Below are 25,424 nucleotides of genomic sequence, written 5' to 3' on the forward strand. Positions count from 1 at the left end.
AGAATGTTTTGGTTCATCATCCTGCATCATTGATATTAAAAATCGATCTAGAAAGTTCAGTGATGAATGTAGCTAGCTATAGGATGAATTACTCATAATAATAGTCTGAATATGCAAACAAAATAAGAACATAATTAATAAACTAAGAAGGACTCAAGCTTGATAGTTGAATTACTAAATGACTGAATAATAACTACACTTTCCTATGAATTTATTAGAAATGTATGTCAATCATGATAGGGTTTAAATTAGGCAGCATTCAATTCACGAAAATATCCCGGCATGAATATAATCGTGTCTGTTTACAAAGACTAGGAAAGACGTACACGGTTCCACATTACATCATCATCGACCAATCACAGCGCGAGGTACTTGTACGTGGCCCCAAAAGTCGTGTTGCCATTGTCAAAACGCGGGAAGTATACTCATATGCGATAGCTAAAGTCTATCTTCGTTATTAAAAAAAAAAATGCGGAGTAGGCTGTGTTATTTGATTTCCGATATGAATTGCAGTGTAGCAGGGCTCTGTTGATTCTTATTGTAATTATCCACGATACAAGTATGAAGGCAGAATATATGTTACAATGAAACAAATGATTATTCTGATTGGTTTAATTCCAATAGTAACCTATAAACATACCTATTTTGAATTTGAAGGCTACTGCCGGAGTCTACTATAGTCCCTATGACACAAATCCTACATGCAGAAGGGATTGCTATAATTTATACATTAAAAAAAACAAGTACTTGCACATGTAACACAACTTTTGAGAAATAAAGGGAATCATTTTCGAAAAGGGCACAACAGATTGCCAAATTGGATCTGTAAGCTTGGAAGTAGATTATACACCATATTACCATGTTTATATTTATGTGCGTAAAATAGCTCTCGAGTCGGGGAGTATGCTTGATCGCAGAGAGGGGTAGGCCTACTTTTAGCCACTCCCTCCTCGTATTCTGCTTGGATTAATAAAATCACCTTCTTTGTAAAAAACAAAAACACCATGCATTCCAGTAGGTCCTTGCCCCCCCCCCCCCCCCCCCCCACACACACCCATTCTCTCCCTTTCGCTCACTCTTTTACCAGCTCCTGTTTTCTCACATTCTCTTTCCCATCATCATCATTCGAAATTTCTTCACATTTGATTCGTACGTCCACTCGCATTCAACAAAGTGTAATTTGGGGCATTTTAAAAAGGCCTTGGTTCCCTATGTTTATACATTGATTTTCTTGTACACCCAGGTCATCGTTTCAGGAAACAGCCCCAAGTACAAGTTCACCGACATCCCATTAAAACAAGTGTTAGACTTAATACACGTATTTCAATGTGATGTAGGTGAACTTGTACACACGACGGTTTGGAGAAACGCTGCCCAGATGACTATATGCACATAAATTGTTGGTTTATGAAAGCAAAACTGGTTACAAACTCAAGTAGGAAACAAACAATTTAATACTTAAATCATCAAAATATCAGACCAGTCAGACAGCACAAGTGTGTACAATTATAATATGAATAGTAAAGGAATGACATGGTTTCAGATGCATGTAAATACAATTTGACTAAAAAGAATTTACACTATGAAGGGCAAAAAAAACACTATATGTGACTGATCATAACATTAGTGCGACATTGACAACATTGTTCAGGACCATTTGCAACACCATTCTGTGCTTTCACAATGAAACTACGGATCGGCTGATTTATCATTAAGCATAAGAGCATTTCATGGTTCATACACAGCGTCTCTGAGTCTCTGATAAACCTTGAAGTGGGAAATAGTCTGAGTCTAATTTGCCCAAATGATCTCGAATGGGAGAATTATCTGTTAAAGAAGAGATTTCTTTCTTTGAATAAATTACGGTAGTCACTATTCAGTAGAAAATATTATTTTGCTAGGTCTCCACACTAACTTTTTAGGGTGAATTGTGATGGAAATGTTAGGAGTATATGTCTGCAAAGGAATATCCAACTGTGTAGCCCTTACCCATACTTATCCTGTTTCTTGCAGCCAGTGAATGCATACGCTGAATTGAACTTTTCCATTTTTTACCCTCCACATCATCTGCATAAATATTTACTAGTACGCAGTATCTCGGTGGATATGCTACTACACATATGTTCTAAATCCCTCATTTCAAAAATATAAGCTGCACACAAGTGCTGTTATGTGTTGAATTTTATAATACATGTACAGTGTAAACTTAGTACAAAAATTATAAAAAGTGAGCAGGATAAATGATTCATAAATATCAGTCTACACAACATAAAATAAGCCTTACAGAAAAAAATGAATAATCTGCTCGACAAAAAAGACGACGATTAACACGTCCTTCCTGGAGATAAAAATGCTATACATAATGACCTGTGATATCTCAATTTATATACATGCATTTTATCAATAACTGTGAACAGATCTCCAGTGAATAAATGATGAAGGCTAAATTCTATACCACCCCACCCCTTGCATGCCCAGTGAGTGTTTTTATTTACAGTAAATAAACTCAAGTTCATCCATCATATGATCCATGTGTGCTCAATGTCAGATAACAGAATTTAAAAACTGGGCAGGTGTTTCCTTCCTGTTACGAAAAATATTAGTTTGACTACTATACTTCTCCATCATGAGAGATACTGACAAAAAGTGACATGGGAATGATAAAACGAAAATATAATGAAAATGTTTCTCTAGAATGTGAGATGGTTTCCATTACACCTATTAATCTACAAGGTGTGAATGTAATATTGTTGGGAATCTTCAAAATACAACATGTAGTACAAAAAATGATCAACACTCCAATAAGCCATCAACATGGATCATAGAATACAGGATGTAATTCTGCATCTTCACTTTCCTCAAATGGTTTGCAACAGATAGGGTAATACTTATGATAAAGAACAAATGGGTGTCATATGTGCCTTCTCATGCATAGAAATTGTCTAATATCATAACAAATAGGATACTGCAAATAGTGATCAAGGAAATAACTAAGTACAATAAACAATTCAGTCTTCAACCATTCGTCTTAGGATATCACATAACTTTGCCGGATTACCATGATCTACATATGGTTAGGAGATTTCAAATCTGTATTTCATCAAACAAATTTTATTGAACAATCATGCAGAATAATACATGTGATTTTGTATTTTCTAAAGCAGCAACCAAAGAAGTTATACATGTAAACTGTAACAGCTTTGGGCTGTATCATTTTTGTAAGCTTTACTTGCATTGTATTAAAATATACATGAAGCAGACAAACTTAAAAGCTATTTACAGATACAAATTTCCCACACTTGGGATTTACTATATAATGTAATACCAGGTTTTTGCTTGAGTGTATCTCCTAGCAAGTCTTCAGACTCCTTATGACCTTGAACGACTGCAAAGAAACAAAACAAAATTGGAATTAACAAATTACTTGCAAAAGATACTGAATGAAGTATAAAGGAAACTTGAGTTTCTAAAAAATATGAGTGATATGTATAATGTATTGCGTACTATAACAATGGTTATTCTGATTTACCTATCCCTTTGAGCCCTTTGAGAAACAATTACCATAACCGTAAATGACAATACAAGGGGTTATGTAACAGCAAAAGCTCCCTTAATGAGAAGATATTCACATCAGTTCATGAGAGAGTGAAAAGAATCAATGGCATGCACATTTGAATGGGAATTTGAAATTGGAATTAACAAATTACTTGCAAAAGATACTGAATGAAGTATAAAGGAAACTTGAGTTTCTAAAAAATATGAGTGATATGTATAATGTATTGCGTACTATAACAATGGTTATTCTGATTTACCTATCCCTTTGAGCCCTTTGAGAAACAATTACAGTAACCGTAAATGACAATACAAGGGATATGACGTGGCAAAACTGTGACGTTTTTTTTTTTTTCATGCAAAACACTTCACATTTCCTACTTTTTAACACTGAGCTAGGTGTATTGCTCAGAACATTTGCTAAGAGTAGTTGCCATTCATTCACACGTTAATAAAAGGACGAAGCCCTTTTTGTGGTGTTTTACAATTTTATATCTGAACGAGCCTTAAGCAATATTAATAGAATGGAGGTTATGTAACAGAAAAAGCTCCCTTAATGAGAACATATTCACACCAATTCATGAGAGAGTGAAATGTATCAATGGCATGCACATAATGCACATTTGAAACAAAACATTTAATGCCGAGAAAGAAATGGTGTATTGAAGAGACCTACCTCCTGCTGCGGCTACGGCTGTGACTCCTGTACCTAGGTGGGCTTCTAGAAACACGTCGACGGGGGCTGCGAGACCGAGACCTAGACAAGGATCTAAAGCGAGAAAGAACAAGTCTGTTTTAGAAACATCACTGGATTTGGGGGATGGTTGTCCCAAGACACTGTCCCAGCACCCAATAGTCACAAGGGAAGCATATATATATTTTTTTGTAAATAGATTGCACGGATAGCTTTTAGAATTAGGGAAGAGTTTTTATATTGTTGATTCTCAAAGTCTTAAAACCATATAGCATGTAGGAAGTAATCCTAATCTTTTAAAATGCAACAGATCCAGAAATGAAGACATAATAATTATCCATCTACTAAGAGTATGTCATGCAAATCAAAATGAAAAACAACTTGATTAAATACAGGCCAAACCATTTTTAATACATATTTGATGTTTTATATATTCTGAATTTTTAGGGGACGATATAACAGGCTTCTAAAGATGAAGATAGATACATGTACGCATTCTCATAGAGCTTCCATTTTCCCATTCATAGTCTACCACCAACATACTACCTGTATTGAAAATAGCTGCAAAGGAAAGATGACATTGATGTAAATGTTGACATGAGGAAAAAGAAGAACCATCATTTACAGATGTGCAGGAAGACAAAAACAGATTGCTGGCGCGCTGTGGGGGACTGGTTTTACTACCCTTGCAGCCTCAGGGAGGGAAGCAACCAGAGGCTGATGATCCGGTGCCCAACAGCCATGTTGCTTTCTTTTACCTTACTGACCATTTAGTTGATCATCAAAAAGATGTCCATATGATGCTAGTGATGGGATTCACCAAGCTTGGCTGACAATGGTGGGCTTCAAACCAAGGGCAGATCTGGCTTTGACCGATGTACGATGCCAGGCTGCCAGCTGACCCCAACCATGTCCATAACAGGCCTTTGTTGGATGATTTCTACCCTTAACCAGCTATTTGGCAGCCTTTAACTTTTGATAACTAGAATTTGCAGCCCCGGTGTGTGCAGGTTTAGGGAAGAGACGAAGCTCGTGATGGGTGGGGCGGGCACACAGAAGTGATAGAGCTGGGCCCTACTTGTGTGACTGCTTACACCCATGCTGTACTCATCGGAGAGAGAGAGGTGATGGATGTAAGGAGAGCGCAGGCATGGTGCGACATTGTTGCTTTGAACATGAAGGGTTATCATGGTAGAAGCATTGTGGGTTGTCAAGAGGATCGTACTAGGAGAGCCCTGGAAGGGTAAGGACGAAGGTATTTGTTCATATACACTGTACTTGTTGGCTCTTTTAATTTAGTTATAATCTTTATTATTAATTGTTTGGCATACAAAATTTATTTGTTAAAATATTGATTTAGCACTTGAAATTAGATAAATAAAAATGGAAAAGTAAACATCAATTATCTAATGCAATGCATTTATTAAGTAATAAGTAGCATTTTAATAAACTAATCTAATATTCATGGGAGAATTTTGTTTTAAAAAATAAAAGGCATAATTAACAATAAAATCAAAACACAGTTGGAATAACATAGTCCATTTTTAGATTAACGTTTATGGACTTCACAATAATCCTGATTTTAATTGAGAATGTCCTTGTGAAGAAAAGACAAGGTGTGATCAATTCATTTTATAGTATTCATGTATTTCTTGTTTAGGTATGATATCTTCGAGACATTATCATTTGTAATTAGTGTTTCCATGTGATTCTGGAATATGAATAAACCTTGTTTTCAAGTAGCAATCCTAAGATAACAAGGTGGTAACATTTTATGACACATGCACAGAAATATGTGTACGAATGGTATAATCATCACTTCCTTGAATTTGGTTAATCAAATCTTGGTATTAATGTGGGGTTTCATCTGTATCAGTATGAATATGCGCCATCATACGGACGCCTGTGTACACAAAATATTAAATAACCTGTTTTACATGTCCTTGTTTGCCCCTCTGTTTGTTCTGATAATTTATGAGCATTTCGCAAATTCATTACCAATGGGACATGAAAGAATAGAATGTAGACTTGCTTTCCTAGGTTTACATAACAACAAAATTATAATATAAATACAAATAAAGACCACCTCATACATTTCAGACTATAGGCTGTATTTTGCCATGACGAGGGAAGGAGAGATGTACAAACATACATGTACATGACCTTGTAAAATGTAATACAATGTTTGGTGTACAAGTATGGCTACAGCTACTTTTTTTTGCTTGGAGTATAGTGAGGCATCTTCTCAGCTCAAAAATATATAACTGCTACTAGTAAAAAAAAGCAGACTTTATCCTTTGAAACATTCATGAAGTCTGTTTGATCTCACCTTGAGTAACGCTTGGTGCTCCTGTAGCCACCTGGCGATCTTCCTCTCCTGTCACAGTCCCTGGCAAAGTGACCTCTCTGACCACACTCGTAGCATCGTTCATTATCCCTCATTCCACCACGACGTCCACCCATGAAACCTCCACCGCCCCGATGACCACGATCTCCTCCACGGTCACCACGATCACGAGACCTCCTCGATTCGCCAGAGGACATCTCCACTCGAACTCGAACTCCACAGACATTTCTGTAACAATGTTTCACAGTTTTAAAATATTCTTAACGACATGTACTTTGAACAATGTTATCTCAAAGGAATTTAGCTGATCAACCTCGGTATGTCTTAACTAAAGTAAAGCCAATGTCTAAAAATAGAGAATAGAATATAGCCTATTTAGATCATATTTGGAAGCTTAACATAATGCCATATTAGTCCCCATTGTACATGCTAGTTGCCTGCTTGTAGGAGTCTGCATTTAACAACCTCTCTTCATGAAACTGACACAAGATAATTTTCAACATTCAATTCAATCCAGTATTCCTAAAGAGATCATTGAAGTATACCACATTTTCTTCCCCACATACTACTTGCTTCATAATCAACTTAATAATTGATGATTCATATATGGGTACATACTACATTGGTATGTTCCAACGACAATTACAATTTCAAAAGATTGTCTTCTTCAAAATTTATTAGTAACATTTCATCTTACCTGTCATCTAGAGCTTTGCAAGCATCAGATGCGTCACGTTCATCTTCAAACATAACAAAAGCGAAACCAGGTGGGTTCCTAGCGACCCAGACATTCTTGACACGCCCATATCGACTGAATGCCTCTTCTAGCTCTGTGCGACTGGCTCCTGATGGCAAGTTCCCTACATACACTTTACACTCTAATGGGACTGGTGAGATTCCTCTGCTGCTGTGCCTTGCCATGCTTGAGTCTGTAATCTGTAATTAAACAAATAAATATAAAAAAGAAACGCACATATATAACTTTATCTATTTTGACATCTAATGTTATTGCTAATTTTTACTAGCTTCCTGTATCATTGTATGTCAAGGGTGAAGGGTGGCATCATTTCAAGTCTATCCCGAAAATAAGTAAAGCAGAAAAATATTTTTCTGAAAGTCAATTAAATCATCATCAGCTAATCAGATCAGATTTCCTTCAACCTTTTATCAATTTGATTTTCTCATTTAGCCAATTATCTTTTATTTATGTTTGACAATATGGGAGACAACTAAGATCTATTTGGGAGACTGTCTCTAATGTCTGTGACTTTTGTCAAGATTTTTGGTAGCCCATTCGAGAGACAGTCTCTTATTTGAGATACCAATTTCCTTTTTTTCCATTTGCTGCAAAGGGGACCCCTTGCTCTTCATACAGATATGACGACCAGATCCTCATGAATAACAACACCTTTCAATCTTTCATAGTAGTTTCATCCATCTCTGTAAAAATTCACTGGCTTATTATTTCTGGCTACTTTTGTTTTCATAACAGTTTTTGTTGGATGATCCACTCACAAATCCATTGGGCTCATCAAAAATTTGGCAGACATTCTCTCAAATGGGAGAGTCCCCGAAATCGGCCCTGCCTGGCTGTCTCTCTATTGTCAGAACTCAGAAGATCATTTAATTTTAAATGTGGATCATAATGAGGAAACATAAAGGTCCCGTTTTTTTAATGATCTTTTTCGTCAGTTGCAACGCATACCTATCCAACATCGAATTTTTAGATTGCGATATCTCCAGACTTCTTTCATGATAAATTGTGTAGTTGCACTGTTGCACCAATTTTAGTTTAAAAACTTTGTAGTCCATTTGGTAATATTTGTGAGAAATCATGGATACAGAGATGCCAAATTCAAAGATCAGCTATGCGTGACATTTTCATGATTCGACACGCGAGGGTGTAGCGTACGTACGTCATGCGTATTTTCAGACCCTGGAATAGTGGATGTGTGACACTTGGTAGCTCTGTGGATAAAATATCACATTTCCTAATTATTTTTTTTTAATTCCGCCATCTTCGGTCAACCTATTTCTCTATCTAACATCAGAAGAAAAAAAGAGTCATATAGTCATTACAGGCACTAGCAAATTCTAAAGGCAGCCAGCGCCAGTTTGCTAGTTTCGTTGGGCAGATTGAGGCCTGAGCTGAAACTGAATGAAACTTGAAAGTAAAACTTTGATTTTGAAAGGGCGATTACGTACATACTACATGTTTTGTTTACATCACTCATTTCACTCTTCAGGCAGGCATATGTATTCTAATTAAGGCTAAATGATATTAATATCATATACATGTAGATGTAACTACCTAGCCCTTCAGGCTTACCCATGGCCCTCCTAGGCCTAGCAAGTTCATACATTGCTTTTTCACTTGATAGCAGGCTATAGTTATTCACCATTGCATTGCATGCATGCATGCCTTATTATTTCTTGTATCTAGGCTATGCCATTCATGGCAAGACGTCGATCCGAAATTGCTTCATGTGAAGATAAATCATTGTGTATAGTGATATCGAGTTAATTTAGAAGATAGAATACGCTTTCATAAATACGAATCCATTTTACCACACGATACAAACACAAACATTGATGGCAAATATGAGTTTTAACTTACCTTTCCTTGCCTTGAACTCTGACTGCTGGATCCAGTTGCACTTCTTCAAGCTATCCCACAATACCTTGCAAGTACAGGCTTTTACTGTCGAAGTCTGCGGACGCAGACCCTTTTATAAATCGCAACTAAGTTGTTATTACGTATAGGTTTTAGACTTTCAATCATCCTTCTGCATAATTTGCAAACAGAAGCGACTCGATCTAGGTCAAATTTACAGGAATGTTTTCCTAAATGGACATGACAATTTTGCGCACTTTTGCTGAAAGCTCGTATTGACACCCCCCCCCCCCTAATTTCCATGACTGATTGTTTTCAAGGATAGCCGAGGGCCTTCATGTAACTATCATCATATATCTCCCCGAGTGGGTGAAGTTCTTCAAGAGAAAAAGCTGGGGGGGGGGGGGATTAGCTGACTGGTGTACACCATCCATTATGTCACTATTAATTCATGAAGTAAGGAATCACTCAGTGACCTATAATCGATCAAGTTTAGGGCCTCATCATTATATTCATGCTCTTCTAATTCCTAAATTAAATTAAGTTCATATTGGCCATGACATGTATGACGAGATGGTTAATGCGAGGAATAGCTCATGCCCGAGCTCATGGCGACCGAGTGGAATTTTATTAATTTATTTTTGAATATGCTTTTTCATTTACTTAATCACGTACATTTTGACATATTTCCAAGCATACGGTCCGACCTCGGCCCCCCCCCCCCCCTGGAAATGAATATTGCTTTGTTCATTATCAGCTTTTTGACCCAGTGAAATAATGTGTGGTATAATGAATGGAGGGCGGATATAAATAGCGACCAATCTTTTCCTCTCTTTCCTTTCCTTTCCTTTCCTTTCCTTTCTTTCCTTTACTTTCCTTTTCTTTGCTTTTATTTCATTTTCTTCTCATTTTTTTTCTTTATGTGCCTCTATCTTTCTCTCACTCGCTGAAGGCCACGCCCCCTGCATGCGCACTATTATGTAAACAAGTATTGGTAGTAGTATGTACTGAAACAAGATGGCTTCGTCAAAGTTTCTCGTTGAAACTACAAAACTCCTTCAGACTTACTCAGGGAGGGACAAGGTGATAAGGACCGTAACGTACTTATTATTGATGTTATCTGGAATATCTAAAAGTAATGAGAATTCGAAGAAACTTCTTACGGTCAGCCTGCAGTTGAGTCTTTGCCGGACAATTCTTCGCCTTTTCGACGACCTACCAATGCTTTCGTACACCCTCTCCTACGGCTTGGGGCGTGGGGTGAGTAGCCGCGCGGTTTACGTGTATCTTAGGAGCTGCTTCGCCCGCGCCAGTGAGCTACAAAGCTAGCTGCAGCTGCTTTGTGAACTCCCCGGCCCTGGCCCTGATAAATAATGAGTTAAAAAATAATAATAATACTTTCAGTAAACATAATCACTGTCTGTGTATAATTATATCAATGTACATGTATCTGTTACATTAACAAACACCAAGCTTACTTACACTCTAGATGAGAACATTTATCGATTACATTTACCTTTACAATTACAATTTACATGACATTTTCTGCTAGTATTTGTGTTTGATACATCATCATCATTTGAGATCTTGAACTGTCAGTGAATCTGTTGTTTGAATCTGTGAAATCTGATTCCATCTTTATACCACAACTTGTCTTTCTGGCATGCAGGAGCGCAGCACATTGATGCAGGTAGTTGGTGTGGTGAAGAACATGGTGGATCAGACTTTCTTCGTCCTCGAGCACATAGCATGGGCAGCAGATAATCAACTGATCCGTATTCAATCTGAGAGATGGTGGCACCTCTCTGTGACTGCATGGTTGGTGTCAATGTCACTTGGAGTTATCAAGTAAGAAATGCATGAAACTAAGACTGAGCAATTGCATCACTTACTCCGGTGGCAGTCTATCTGCAACTCTACTTTATTCCATTCCCTGACTGCATCGCTGACTCAAACATCATACTTAACCCTAATCAGGGATATGAGAGTGCCCTAACCTAACCTAACCTAACTCTATCGCAACTGAAGCTCAAATGATGCCCAGAGCAAATTTTGATAAAGCAAATGTTGGGTTATCCATAGAGCAGTGGGTTATAAAACGGTAACATTTGTTTTCTGTTGCATTCTAGAATAGAAACATGACTGATATTGTCCAGATGTTATATATGTACTGTGTTTGCTTTTAACAGGCCCTGGGAGGGGGATGGCTTTCATGACTTTATCGCCTAGCCTCTTATGCATCTTTGGTACCAAATTTATAATAATTTCAACCAACAGGTATTGCGCAGAGTCACAAACACAGCGTCACAAATTGCAGCCACATTTAAAAACTATGTGAGATAGAGATGTGAAACTTCATGGACTTATTCTTTATAAGACAATCTATCTGTATGCCATATGTGTCAGAATTTTTCTCACTCAATGACAAAAAGGATTTTTTTTACGAGGGAGGGGGAGGGGGTGGGGTAGGAATCCATTCCCCTTAGACTTAATGGTTTCGTGAAACAATCCCAGATGACTTGATAATACGCTAGATGTGATTTTATTCAATTGCAGAAGTAGTGGTGGTGTCATGGATCTACAAAGACAAAGAAAGATAGCCTTCCTTCAAGCTAAAAGGTAGGTTTTGTCACCTCATGCATTCAGTTATTTTTACATTTCCCTATCCCTTGCCATTGATTTAGATGTGAGCTTAAAAGATTGTAGAGTAATAGACATTCATAGCATGTCCCTTTTAACAAACAACAAACAAAGTAACAAACAATCAAAAAAGAAGGAATTTATACAAATGTCAATTATGTGGTTACAAAAACTTGCTCAAACAGGGAGTACAACATATGGAAAAACTAATCTTAATCAGAGCTATATCTACATTGTGCTCAAAGAAAGAGTCAAGTGCTGGCCAAGTGATGTCATTATGAAATATACTGTCTGGAAGCAAATTTGGAATTATAGAATCTGTAAGGTTTTATAATCATTACGGTCATAGGAAATTACCCACAATCTTGCCACAAGTCACATGCACTGCACACAAAAATGTTTATATGGGACTACACACGCATGTGGCATTAAACTTTAACTGGCCATATTTAAACTATGAGGGGATTTATATGAGAAGTCTTTCGAAGGGACATTTCATTTGTGATATTCTTCCACACCTATGATGTTTAATGTTTACGTTTATTTTTTATGTTGCCCATTATTGTAAACATGATATTATTATATAGTCATGCAGACTACATTCATGAATCATATTTTAAATGTTTATATTTTACATCAATAGAACTCGAATTTTAAAAAATAATTGATCACAGAATATATTCACCCTTATCAGAACTTGACCTTTCTCTTTATTTCTCTTCCTGACAGCTCTCAAGACGGGAACGTCCTCAGAGCGTCTGACCTGACCAAGGAACAGACTAGGATAGTCCTAGGTATGCTAGCCGATGGCTGTGACATGTGCAATGCTATACACTGGATGCCTGCAGGGTTCTTATGGTCCAACAAACTCCCTAACCGTTGGGTGGGGCTCTTTGGGACCATCTCATCGCTCATCAAGTTAAGCTTGTTCATAGAGAGCAGGAGGTAGTAGTGAATGGTGCTGATAGCTAGGTGCCCATGTTTATGTCGAAGGTGAAGTTGAGTTCTGGTAACAAGAATGCATCCGAACAAAATTTGATGAATTTATTCTCATTTTTTTTCAATGTCAATGAGAACAGCAAAGGTGCAGAATATTTTTATTTTTTTTAAATTCTCTTAAAATTTACAGCCACAAATTTTCATTTTTATACCAGTACTTATTATCATGTGAAACCTCTGGATTGTCCTGAAACAAGGCTCTGGTTTGACTTTGAATTTTTTATCTGCGTTGCTGATCAGGCAATCTTGGTGGTTGTTTAGATTGCAAATTTTAACTTTTGGTGGCTACCATTTACAGTGAGTAAAATTCACATGAATGCTCATTTACCAAAATGTTCCTCTTGCCAGTACTCTCCTTCTCTTTGATTGATATATACCTGGACACCGTCTTATAAAGAGTTGCAATTGATCCGAATCAATCGCAAGTGTGCAGTTTCATATCTCTTATGTACAAAGTTGCGATTGATATCATTTAAAATAAGTTGTTATTAATTGCAACTGTTTATAAGACAGGACCCTGGTGTATGGTGGTATTATGTGTTGATATGCAATATGATTTGAATGCAATGGCCGACAACTTGATACTCGCATTGACACTTTGATCTTTCATTGATTAAATATTTTATGATGGCATATTGAAATAACTTGGTTATCATAGAGTGCCTTGAAATGAAGTAAACTTCAGACTCCATATTGGGGCTTCCATAATTTATTTGTTTTTTATTGAGGTCAGATAATCAGTTGCAATTCTAACAGCCATTGTACATGTAGGTTAGTTGCTAACAATCTGTGTCGCCATTAAATCAGAATTATTACAGAATTGTGAATTTTTCTCAGGTAGTATTGACTTTTATACATAAAGCATTAAATATTGCTAGCAGTAAAGATTTTCTAGGGTTTGAAACTTAGAATCAACCCCGATTTTATTTGAGGCCAGTGCATTACTTGCTGGCTGACTGATCATTGGATGTTCTGTACATGTTTTGACTGCTCCTAAGTCTTAACTACTGCAATTAGAATTAGAGTTTCCTTGTGTACCAGTATGCATTCAGTGATTCTTAAAATGTGCCACTGCTTGAAGACTTAGCCTCCTGAAACCTATTGTAATGTAGCCATACAATCTACATGTATGTTATCAACATTTCATAAATGTAGTAAAAGTGTAAAAATGGTATATGAATTATGGTTTGAAGCCATAGAGGGCAGAAATAGCCAAGAATGTTAGTAATATATTGCCTTTTAATAATTGGACATCTTGTTTTTTGTTCCTCTACATGGAGCTCCCATTTGACATCCTATCCAAGAGACGGAGTGTTTCCTACTTAACAAACTCTGCGTCTATTAATATATTTGATACACTTGTTAGGGAGAATTTGCCTGTGGTTCCTTTTTTTTCTTTCTGAAATCCCCCAGGCAAAATCAACTCTGATATATGCACTGGGGTCTCACTGCCAAATGATTGTGCTTTATATATTTGATGATGACGAAGATATCTTGTGCATGTATGTCCAGTACTTTGTACTTTATGTGCAGAGCACATAATCAATGTTTTTGTTTTAATTTTCTACATTATGATATTGTGTGTGATACATATTTATTATGTATTAATAACTAGAGTTTTGATTGTCTACAGTATGCACACTTCAGTAGGACTTTGTGAGTGTATGAATTGTTGGAGTTCTAAACTCCACTACAATTGAATGTCAGAGTATGAGATTGATCGTGACTTCATTCATCCTTGTTCAGATTGAGTTTTGAACCCAGGTTCTCCAATTTTCAAAACCACTGAATCAAGAAGCATTCACAGTAAATGCTGTGTGTGTGAAGTTGACTTTTTTTTAGAGGTAAGGTAATAAATGTTCTTATAAGTTATAATGGAATTGCTTTTCAAGAAAAAAAAAAGCTTCAAATTATTTTGAACTGTTTGTCATGCGGTAGGTGAATTTTTTTGATCAGCAAAATTATAAAATTAATAAAACTTGCTGAAACCATATTTGCTAGAAAGCATGACTATAATTAGAACATGTGTTGCACATATGGGTCAGGATAAATCGCTTTATTTCATTCTCTTTCTTTGGCCATTCCTCAGTTAGCATTATAAGACAATATATTGTGCAAATACATCATTAATTGGAAGTCTTGCCCTTTCAGTGGAAGTATCAAGACACTCTTAGAAATCTATTTGCTGTCAGAACTCAAAATAACCTTTGAAGATACTATGTCCCTTTTGCAGCCAACCTCAAATTCTGTAGAACTTTGCAGGAATTATGAATATGTCATTTATGTCCTATCTGTGAAATTTAAACATTAGCAGTGTCCTAGTATTCAAATTATGCAAGGAAACCAGTTTACTTGCTAAACTTCACTGTCAGACATTATTGAGTGACTAACTGACATCTTTTTTTCTTTGGTAATAATATACATATGGTCTTTCAAATGCAGTTGGAATTTAACCTTTTTATTCCCTCGCTGACGAAGTCGGGTGGGATATAGTCAACGCTGCCGTCCGTCCTTCCTTCCGTGCGTCCGTAACAAATTTGGTTTCTGATCAATAACTTAAGTAATGTTTGACAAATGTTAATGAAATTTGATATGAAGGTACATGATATCAAAATACAGGCTAAGCTCGATTTCAGAGTATGTAGGTCAAGGTCGTAGCTCATTAAATATGCGATTCTGGTTTCCGATCCATAACTTAAGTATTGTTTGACAGATTTTAATGAAATTTGATATGAAGGTTCATGGTATCAAAACACAGCCTAAGTTCGATTTCAGAGTATGTAGGTCAAAGGTCATAGCTCATTAAATATGAGAATCTGGTTTCCATACGATAACTTGAGTAATGATTGACAAATTTTAATGAAATTTAATATGAACCTACATGGTATCAAAATACATGTACAGCCTAAGTTCGATTTCTGAGTATGTAGGTCAAAGGTGAAAGGTCATAGCTCATTGAATATGCAAAAACTTCTTATTATATATGTGAAAATGTGGTTAACTTCCTTGCCTAATAATATAAATAATAGTATAGTCCAAGGGAGGCAACTTGTTCTGACGTATATTTGCACCCTGCGAGGGGATGCTACGCTTTGCGTTGACTTGTTATTTTCGCCTGCAAATGGGACATAGTACCTTTAACTGTTGGTATACAGGTATCACTATGAATATGACGAACAAAGAAAGCGGACAAAATATACAGTTCCTCAGGTAGACAAAGGAACATCCCTTCACTGCTATTATGTAAAAATGTGTAGAACAGGCGTCACATGCATATTCACCTTTTTACATAATAGCAGTGAAGGGATGTTCCTTTGTCTACCTGAGGAACTGTATATTTTGTCCGCTTTCTGTGTTCGTCATATTCATAGTGTATGATGTATGACATTTGGAGCAATGTCTTATCCAAGGTACTAAGTATGAATGTGTTGCTGTATGGAAATAATATTATGTTTGATTATGCTCGTTCACTTGTATATTTTTCTAATAAATAAATTTATAAACATGGTGCAGATATATATTTTTATTAATCTGATGTTACTTTGTACATCGATCGTCTAATGTATAATTGAATTGTTCTATTAAAGATAGAATGAAATATATCATGAAAGTTTACTTTGTGTTATTTATTCATTGTAGAGCAAATTCTAAAGTCCATCAAGAGCTAACACTATCAATGACAATAGTAGAAAAAAAGATAGCGATGTTGATATGCCAGGGTAATTTTAGTTTAGTATCTTGCACAGGGCATCAAAATCAAATTGACTGAAACTTCCTGTAAACAAGAACTTACATATAGTGGATGATTACTTGTCTAACATCTCATTTAAAATTTCTATGGCATAATTTTTACAATCATTTTAACTTGTAATTGTGAAGTTTATCTTGTGGCAGCCCCATGAACATAGCCAATTTTTATTCTTGTTACGTGAGGTCGTGTCATAAGATCTTGTATTATTGTGCAATGATAACCGTGGATTATGTGAAATACATAAAGAGAGAGGGGAAGGAAAATATATTCATAGAAAAAATAGATTGGTCTGTATTGTGCTTTGCATGTTATCAATCACTAATGAGATAAAAGAAATTTTATCAAATGGTCAATAATGGAGAATATAATTTTGGGTCAAATGTAATTCATGAAGTAAGATGTGCTTTATAATTGTGGGATATAATGTATTACCAACCGATAGAGACATCTGAGCAGGGCAATTTTCAAATGTTATTGCCCTCAAAGTTAAATTGATAAGCCAACAACACAAAGGGTGAAAAAAATATTGACCGCTCAGCAAAGTCAATGGGATTTTGTGTGTAATTTGCAGGTCAATACATTATACATAGTTGGCCAATGAACAAATATTATTGCCTGATTAGAAAAGTCAAGTAGCGGGCAATAATGTAAAGCCAACATCCGGGTATTTTATAATTTTCATTGTGCATCTATTACATGTATGAGAACCTGCACACTTTGCGAGCACTCTATTGTGACGTAATAATCACACCCAAGGCACACTGTTTGCAGTGTATTGAAAATATCGCCAAGCACCGGATGCACATGCAGTGTTGGTTTGACAATGTTTCTGCAACTTTTCATGCTAGGAAAACCTGTGGGCAACTGTATTTTACATAATTTAAGAGTATAAGATATTAAAAGTTTCTTGTTTGCTCTCTATGTCTGATGTGGTTAATAATAGTAATAATGACTGCCTTCAGGACAATACAACTCGTCATATACCGTCCTTCGGTTCGGGCAATATATGTGGTATTGCTCTGCAGGCAGTCAATATTACTTAAATGTCAATAAAATCTAGCAGGTTACACATGTTCAATTTGTATCAATTAACTCATATCCTCCTGCTTATCTCTTTGTAGTTTTGATTAGAATACTTTAGCACTATTTAAAACACAAACAAGGGGCTGTTCACAACTGTTGCTGTTATCTTATTGTCAGTGCTGATTTTATTAAAGATTTCCTCCACAGAAACATGGTCAACATAAAGAGCATGTTTTGATAATATTGAAATGTCATGAACTGCCTAATCTCAATAGCAAACACATTTACATTTAGAATCCAACTTACATTCTAGAATTGAATACAATTCAATTACTTTCTCCTTTCCTTGCACAAGCAAAGAATATTTTGCCAGGATTTCAGAAATGCTATGGAATATTTACAGAGTGCATCAAAATGTCAATCTCCTCTGAATAAAAAGCACCACAAAATAATCTGGAAGCAACTTTCTCTATGACCCTTAGTAATGAATATATATAACACACTGCTGCCAAAAAATATTTTTACAAGCTGATAAATACAAGCAACAAATATTAGTATAGGAAGATCTTCTAGATGTTCTTTTGATGGGATCATATATTTTGATGGAATATTACTTTTGCCAACAAGAAACAAATATAAGGACAAAATAATGTGTTATTCAGGAGGGGAGAATATTCTGTTGTGCCCTTCCTTTCTAATGCATGACAATGTTACACTACAGCTGTAATAGCTTCCATAACACAGCATATTTTCCAGGGAGACGTTATGCTTTCACCTCAGCACTTGATCAATGTTTAAATACATGTACTTGATATACTTTTCAAGTATGATTTCACTGGTGTGTATTATTTTACATGAAAGTTTATTCACCTTTATAAAAAAAATTGTTTTACTAGTATGGTCACTACAAAAATCATGATTATTGATAAAGATATAATTTGACCAAGGATAATGGAATTTAATGTCACATCTGACAAATTTCAGTCAATAAGACAAAATGAATAAAGAAAATGAATCACAAAAGCAGCTTAGTGCTGAAGTAAGCTGTGTACTTGAGATTATCAAAATGCAAGGAAGATCAAATATAAATCCTATACTACAAGTTAAATTTTTAATGCCTTTTACTCTTTCTATCAACCTTTTTACAATTCTCTCTTTCCCCCCCCCCCCCATATCTCTCTCTCTCTCTCTCTCTCTCTGCCTCTCTCTCTCTCTCTCTCTCTCTCTCTCTCTCTCTCTCTCTCTCTCTCTCTCTCTCTCTCTCACACACAATCTCGCTCTAACTTTCAAATTATCAAGGTACATACACAAATGCAGGACCTTTATCAATGCTGTTTTAGAATTGCATCACATCTTGTGACATGCATGATGTACAGACAGCCCCAAAATAGTCTTCCTATTACTGTAACTAAAAATAAACTTTTATATTTCATGGAAAAACATTTAATTCTAAAGTACAGCTGCCTTTAAGGCCAAACCACTGAAATTAGATCACAAATCACAAATATTTCCATTTCAAGAAGTAAAATAGTCAAAACAAAGTTGATTATCATATTGTTTGGTTATTCCATTAAAACCAAAAAAGGGCTTTAAACAAAAATTTCTCACCTCCTTTTCATTGACTATTTCTACACATTCCTGTGCAATACCAACTTTACATATCTTCAAGATTGGATATATTTCAAAAATGCACAAAATGTACATTATTTTATCTCTTCAAATACAAAAAAATACAAAACAGATATCAATACAAATTCAAAATACACAGATATTCTCTATATTGGATATAAAAATTTGGACGTATATATGCAGCTAAATAATAATGACTTGGTCATAATGCTTTGCTTCTTATAAAGAATGGCTGATCATGTGAAAAAAAGGAATGAGGGCTTCGGAAGAAAAGAATCTTGGTCTCAAGGAAATGCAAGTTTGGAGATGAAAAACATGAAAATACACAAATTAAATTCAAGGTTCTATTTCAAGTCAACATCATGTGCATTATACAGTAGGTTTACGGTTTACGGTTTACTGTATAATCTACAACTGTACATCACCATGCAAGCCAATACTTATACTGTAAGCAGTATTGTTTTCTCTTGTTATGATCACTACTGGTAGCCATTAAGGCACCTAGAATGCAATACTATAACTAGTAAGTATGTGTATAGGATCAGAGAGAAGCAGATTTAAAAGGACTGCTTTACTGCTTACAAATGAGAAAAATAAATTCTCTGGACCCTTCTGAGTCACATTATATACAAATAATGCTTAAATAAGAATACTTTGTTATACCTCCTTTTGAATTCATTAAGCAACAGGAGCAAGACTCAAACTATTTTTTCAAAATTAATATCCTTCTTGACAAATTAAAAGGAGGACACCAAAGAAGAAAGATATATGCAAATTTACCTAAAAAGCCTAATTGCAAAACTTTTGTACGAAGACTGACAAATATTTTTATCCCACACTTACAGAAAAAATTATTACAGTTTCTGGTCATCACTGACCTATTCACACAAGCACCATATTCACAAATCTCTCCTCTTTGTAGTTTTTACCAGGTAATTATTCTCTACATTTTCCTCAGAACCATTTTCTCTCTCGTGTAATGTTCTACTAACGAATACATATATTCAGTTTGCCTTTTGAAATCAATATCGTAAGACCCCTTAATGAGGCCATGTTCACAAAACAAAATTTGAAACCAATCTGGTCTATATCACAAATGGTATATACCTCTTACCAGAACTTGACATAAAACAATCAAAAATCAAATGCATGCAGTCAACTAGACAGCCATGTCTAGCAGAAGCGGAGGAAAAGAGTGACAATGTGAACAGTGGGCCTCTCTACATAGTGGGCAACACTATATTGCTTCTGTAAGGGAAGACTGTGATTTAAAATGCTCACAGACTCTATGTTCATTCTTATCTCTTCAAATATCCAAAGGTGTTTCAAATTCTGGAGTAAAGTCACCCTAACCTCCTCTACGACAAACAACCTGTTAAACTCAGTCACTTTGTTCAAATACTTTCAACAAACCAAAATGTCTTCAGAATAATCACTGCCATCAATCACTCATGCTATCATCATCATTACCGTCAGCTTTGAGTCGTCCATAATGATTCTCGCTGAAGAATTCTACATCGGAAGGCTTCCTCTTCCTGCGAGGACTGAAGTCCAATCTGTTATAACCCTTGGCTGCGGGTGCCCTAGACAGGTGAGCGTACACCCCAGAGTCACGCTCATCCTCGCTCTTTTCAGTCTTTGAGAGAGTTGGTGAGCGAGGCTGCACAAAGTCCAAGGGTCTTTCTAGTTGCTCATAGTGTGGGGATGCAAGAGAGGCAGCAGCCTGCTCGATGCCGCTATCGGCGCTTCGTCTTGGGTTAGAGCTCTGACTGGTCCTATCATCCGGGAGACCTTTAGCGGAATCATTCTCACTGGAGGTACTGCTGCTTCCTTGCCATGCTGGGGTAGGCTCTAGTAAGTAGTACTCCCCACTCATGCGTGGGTTACGATTCTCCGTCGGATCGTGCGTCAGGATTACTTCCTCATATATGCGACTGTTACGATCCACCGGTTTCATTGGAGTAGATGTTGCCGCAGGACCGGGTGCCGCCCCACCGCATGCCCCTAGAAGTTCATCTTGGACACCTCCAGCAATCTCTTGCCCATCCTTGCAATGCTTGCCCTTAGGATCCTCATCCTCTGGCTCGCAGCCACTGGCCTTACAGCCCGCATCCTGCTCATTATTATTAGGCTTCAACTCGCCTTCCTCCAAACCAAACTTATTTTTGTTGGGTTCCTTGAAGAGATTGGGATTCTTACTTTCTGCCAAAGCATTGGGAACCTTGGCAAAGAAAGCCATGTCACCTGATATCCGACTAAGCCTCTGGACCTGCTCCTGGGTGAGTGACTTGCGATTGCAGCATGCTGGATCAGGTAGAGCGCCATCTACTGTTTGCTCACCACTCAGGATGGGTAGCATCCCATCAATATAGATGTTACCTAGAAAGAAAAGGATAGTACTTTATCTGAAGTGTTTCCTACAAATTTTATGTAGCTACATGTATACATGTATATTGCAATGGATCTTATATAATATATTAAACATTGACTGTTACTGCAGTATTAGCATCTCATAACCATCAGCTCTTAATAATCTTTTTATTTACTTCAACACTATCAACCAAGAGTAATAAGAGTGATTAATAATTGTATGGACTTGTGCCTTTCTCTGACAAGATCCACACTGACAATATTATCATCCTAACTTTCATTTAATGTTAGGGCTCTATTCACACATTCAACCTTTTCTCTTATAAAAGGGTCATCAATATCCCTTTTCTACTAACTATAATAAACTCACATGAGGTCAGTCAGAGACACTGAACTCATACTAAAACAGAGGTTGAGCTTGGTGTGGGAGAGGGTGTGGGAGAGGAAGGGGGTAGTCATACACCCCTTCATTTCAAAACCCCCACAGACATATCATGATGGTGTAGAATCTAGAAATCTTCTTCTCTTAAAGGCCCACTGCACTACTTGTAGCTACTTGCGCCCTCTACATAACAAACAATGCCTAATCGGTGACCATTGGTCCCCATGATCCTCTTTTTCTTATGTTAACTGAGAGCTGAGTTGATGAGATAACCACCTGTCCAGTGACCTTGCAGGGCGCTCTTATCCCTCCTGTTAACTATGGCAGATAAGCTTTAATGAATTATGTTTTGTGACAGTGCCCCCCCCCCCCACCCCCCATCCTTGTTGGACAAGATCCTGGATCTGCCACTGTTCATACTAACTTCACTTCCCATTCTCAACATAAGAAGTCATAACAATGTTTTGAAACCCAGCTGGCATACCTTACACATTGAAAAACATTGTCCCCTCAATTATATTAGTCTTCAGGACTTAACCCCCCCCCCCCCCCCCCCCCACCCCCACCACTTCCCTTGGGAAAAACCCTGGACCCAACCCTGATCATACTTACTTGATCTGCCATTCTCTAGATTATTAGTCACCACATTGTTGAGAGGTATCTCCTCAGGCATTGCCTCGGGTAGTTGGCGTCTAAAACAAGAACGAAAAACAGAAAAAGAAAATAAGGAAGGAAATGATGCCGGAAGAACCTGCCAAATGCCATGTCAAAATTAAATGGAATTATCACGATTCATGTATACATCATTCTAAACAAGTGCACTGACATTTGTTGTTATAGGTACATTCATACAAACAGCTGTCATATATTTTAGATTCTCAGGGAGAAATTACTGAATGATTATCTGTATATTGCATGATACAGGAATAACTGTAGAAGTAACAAGATAATCAGAAAAGTCTAAACTTGGCAAAGTGAGCCTAATGACTGCTGAGTTTTGTAAGGGAGAGGAGGAGGGGGGTCAGAGGTGAAGCAATGTGTAACACATTACATGTCCAGGAGGAATTTCTACATGAAGGGAATCCAATTACAGCCTTCCCGTCCATCCACCCGATAGGCAATAAAAGGTTTCAGACATAATCACAGAAAAATTTTGAGGAAGTATGACAAAGTGTATTGATCCATTTTAACCTTCCTGAAATTTCTGATCATATCCTAAGAGACCTCAATATAGAATGTATTTACGGCCATTCACCCCTCATCCTGTCTGAACATATTATTCATTTCCTTTTAAGGTACTCTTCATCCACGACTCTGTCAAACTCAAAATGATAAAAATGTATTTGATGAAAAAATATAAAACCAGCTGTAGACTTTAACATTTCTTCTTACCATCTTTCATCTTCATTTTCAATTTTATTTTAGACAGCTTTTTTCTATTTTTGTTTTACCCTACTGTCCTTTCAGTCTGTAGAATACATTTCTTTTTCCCCTCTCAATTTCCTTTCTTATTGAGTTTCATTTCCCTCATACATCTCAACAACTTCTGCTTCATGAAATTGTTTTCATACATTTTAAATATAATTTGGGCATATTTTTGCTATCTTGTCAGTCCATACAAAAAAACATTCATTTGAATAGAACAATACTTTTTTATCAACTGAAACTTATCATGGCAACTAGAACAAGTGTATACCACAATTGTTATACGTATGCCATTATTTACTCACTATTGCGTTGTTTTATATAACAAAAGCACCTGATCATCAGATAAATATCATTGCATGAAATCAAATCCTAAGTAATCACAACAGTTTCAAAACTCATAATCTCATCATTCACTCAACAACACATATAGGACACTCTGTCAATTTGATTTCAAAACCAATCTCAACTTTCCTAGACCATGTTTTGGTTACCCTCTTGTAAACTGTTAGTGTAAAGTAAGCAGAACTGCTGTGGAAACTAAGCATAGCTGCCTGGAGCAATCATGGTAATCATATCTCGACATGTATATCACTGTCACCAAGAATCAAATATCCTCAGATTTGTTTCTTCTCATCTGGTGTATGAGATGTCGAAATAGCAGGTGACAGCATAGGAGTTTCTATGGCATCAAATGTCGTTCATTCACAAACTCTGGATTTAAAGTTTGAAGATCAATCAAATGAGACTAAGGGTCATATTGCTATTTAGTTTCTATGCCATTTCAAATAGAACCATTTAAATATGATGTCTCTTTTATGAATTTAATGCTCAGAATATCAATTCAAATAAATGGAAAATAAGGTAATTTCATAAAAAAAAATTGAAAAATAAATATGCTTCAATATAATACAAAAATTGTCAAATGTGTAGTGAACAAGTCGCACTAAAAGATTGTATCCTTAAACATTGTGCAGACAAGCATCTATGTTACCATCCCCCCCCCCCCCCCCCTCAAAAAAAACTTCCCTTCCATCATGAGTCTCACATGTACTTGATCAAGGTACATTATTACAGATTTGAGACAGGAAACCATAAATTCTCTTTCTGTGTCTGTCTGTCTGTCTTATTCTCAGCTGGTCCTGATAAATCCCTCTGTTTCTTTGACCCACAGCTGAAAAACCATGAACTTAGAGGTCTGTGTTTGCTTCTCTCCCTCCCTCTCTCACTCCCTTCCTCTCTCCCTCCCTCCCTCATCCTTTTTTTTTACCCTGCAACCATCTTCATCTACCTCCAACGCTATACACTACCATCCTTTTCTCTTTTTTTCTTTCTGATATTCTCTAACACCAGTTTTCTCCACACCACTCTTCATCCATCTCTCCCTTTATATGCTGTATCTCACTCTGCTCTCTTCCACTTTCTTTCTTTCTTTCTTTCTTTCTTTCTTTCTCCCTCCCTCCCTCCCTCCCTACACTCTCCCTTCTCTCTCTCTCTCTCTCTTTCTCTCTCTCCATCTGTGATATCCTCTGCTCGTGCCCTCTATATTTTGTTCCCATAACCCTTCTTTCTCATGTATTTCAAATGCGTTGTGAATGAAGTGAATGCAATTTCTATCTTTCATCCTGCCATATATTGTAGGACACTGCATATATTGTTGGCCAAAATACATGCCCCCTAATAAACAGAAAAGACCACTAATAATTTTAAGTTGATTTGGCAAAAGCAAAATGAGATCCAGGAGGCTCATTAGCTGCTCAAACCTAGATGTTTAAAAAATAGAGGGTGAAGATGGCCCATTGAAAGTCATTTCTCACAAGCTGTTGTTAACACTTACATTCAAGTAACTACAAAGATATGTTGTTGAATATATTCATAAATAGGATGGTTAGCATTAGTCTAATTCCGTTATTAAATTTGGTTTTCAAGGAAATTAATATCCAAGTCATTACAATTATATTATTGAAAGTATATTTTTCATGGACCTTTTCTTACTGT

The 25,424-nt window shown here is 36.5% G+C and overlaps 3 protein-coding genes across 9 annotated transcripts in view; 1 reads left to right on the plus strand and 2 right to left on the minus strand.

The window, feature by feature from the left end:
• Nucleotides 1-1,436: 1,436 nt before the first annotated feature.
• On the minus strand, nt 1,437-9,343 carry LOC582113 (probable splicing factor, arginine/serine-rich 6). 2 transcript variants are annotated; one of them, XR_970422.2, is made up of 6 exons: nt 9,211-9,343; nt 7,291-7,529; nt 6,576-6,821; nt 4,793-5,481; nt 4,229-4,321; nt 1,437-3,385 (listed from the first exon to the last, which is right to left on the minus strand). XR_970422.2 is itself a non-coding variant. In XM_782084.5 (5 exons), exons 2-5 carry the CDS (start codon nt 7,512-7,514, stop codon nt 3,370-3,372), a joined length of 579 nt encoding a protein of 192 aa, XP_787177.1. In that variant the 5' UTR covers nt 7,515-7,529; nt 9,211-9,343; the 3' UTR covers nt 1,437-3,369. The 2 variants fall into 2 exon arrangements, 1 of the variants encoding a protein (XP_787177.1); XM_782084.5 differs by lacking the exon at nt 4,793-5,481.
• Nucleotides 9,344-10,158: 815 nt separating this feature from the next.
• On the plus strand, nt 10,159-14,897 carry LOC582076 (peroxisomal membrane protein 11C). Its single transcript, XM_782049.4, has 4 exons — nt 10,159-10,467; nt 10,877-11,055; nt 11,764-11,826; nt 12,577-14,897. The coding sequence occupies exons 1-4, from the start codon at nt 10,225-10,227 to the stop codon at nt 12,794-12,796; spliced, it is 705 nt and encodes a 234-aa protein (XP_787142.3). The 5' UTR covers nt 10,159-10,224; the 3' UTR covers nt 12,797-14,897.
• A 4,143-nt stretch (nt 14,898-19,040) lies between these two features.
• LOC582027 overlaps nt 19,041-25,424 on the minus strand; it is a 40,013-nt gene continuing 33,629 nt past the window's right edge. For all 6 annotated transcript variants that reach the window (XM_782002.5, XM_003728136.3, XM_003728137.3 and 3 more), the window contains 2 exons: nt 22,614-22,693; nt 19,041-21,628 (listed from right to left, as the gene is read on the minus strand). In XM_782002.5, the coding sequence (XP_787095.2) occupies nt 20,691-21,628; nt 22,614-22,693 (1,018 nt within the window). In that variant the 3' untranslated portion in view covers nt 19,041-20,690. The remainder of the gene's footprint in view (nt 21,629-22,613; nt 22,694-25,424) is intronic.

This window comes from Strongylocentrotus purpuratus, unplaced genomic scaffold (assembly GCF_000002235.5).
Source record: "Strongylocentrotus purpuratus isolate Spur 01 unplaced genomic scaffold, Spur_5.0 spur5_scaffold_6, whole genome shotgun sequence".
Classification (NCBI taxonomy): Eukaryota; Metazoa; Echinodermata; class Echinoidea; order Camarodonta; family Strongylocentrotidae; genus Strongylocentrotus; species Strongylocentrotus purpuratus.

Bases quoted from the DNA above. Each gene is read 5' to 3' on its own strand.
- LOC582113 (XM_782084.5), bottom strand. From the start codon at position 7,514: ATGGCAAGGCACAGCAGCAGAGGAATCTCACCAGTCCCATTAGAGTGT. The intron at 6,822-7,290 runs GTAAGATGAAAT...ACATTGTTACAG, and splicing joins TGCAAAGCTCTAGATGACAG to AAATGTCTGTGGAGTTCGAG. The intron at 4,322-6,575 runs GTGAGATCAAAC...TTCTCGCTTTAG, and splicing joins AGCACCAAGCGTTACTCAAG to ATCCTTGTCTAGGTCTCGGT.
- LOC582076 (XM_782049.4), top strand. From the start codon at position 10,225: ATGGCTTCGTCAAAGTTTCTCGTTGAAACTACAAAACTCCTTCAGACT. The intron at 10,468-10,876 runs GTGAGTAGCCGC...TCTGGCATGCAG, and splicing joins CCTACGGCTTGGGGCGTGGG to GAGCGCAGCACATTGATGCA. The intron at 11,056-11,763 runs GTAAGAAATGCA...ATTCAATTGCAG, and splicing joins ATGTCACTTGGAGTTATCAA to AAGTAGTGGTGGTGTCATGG.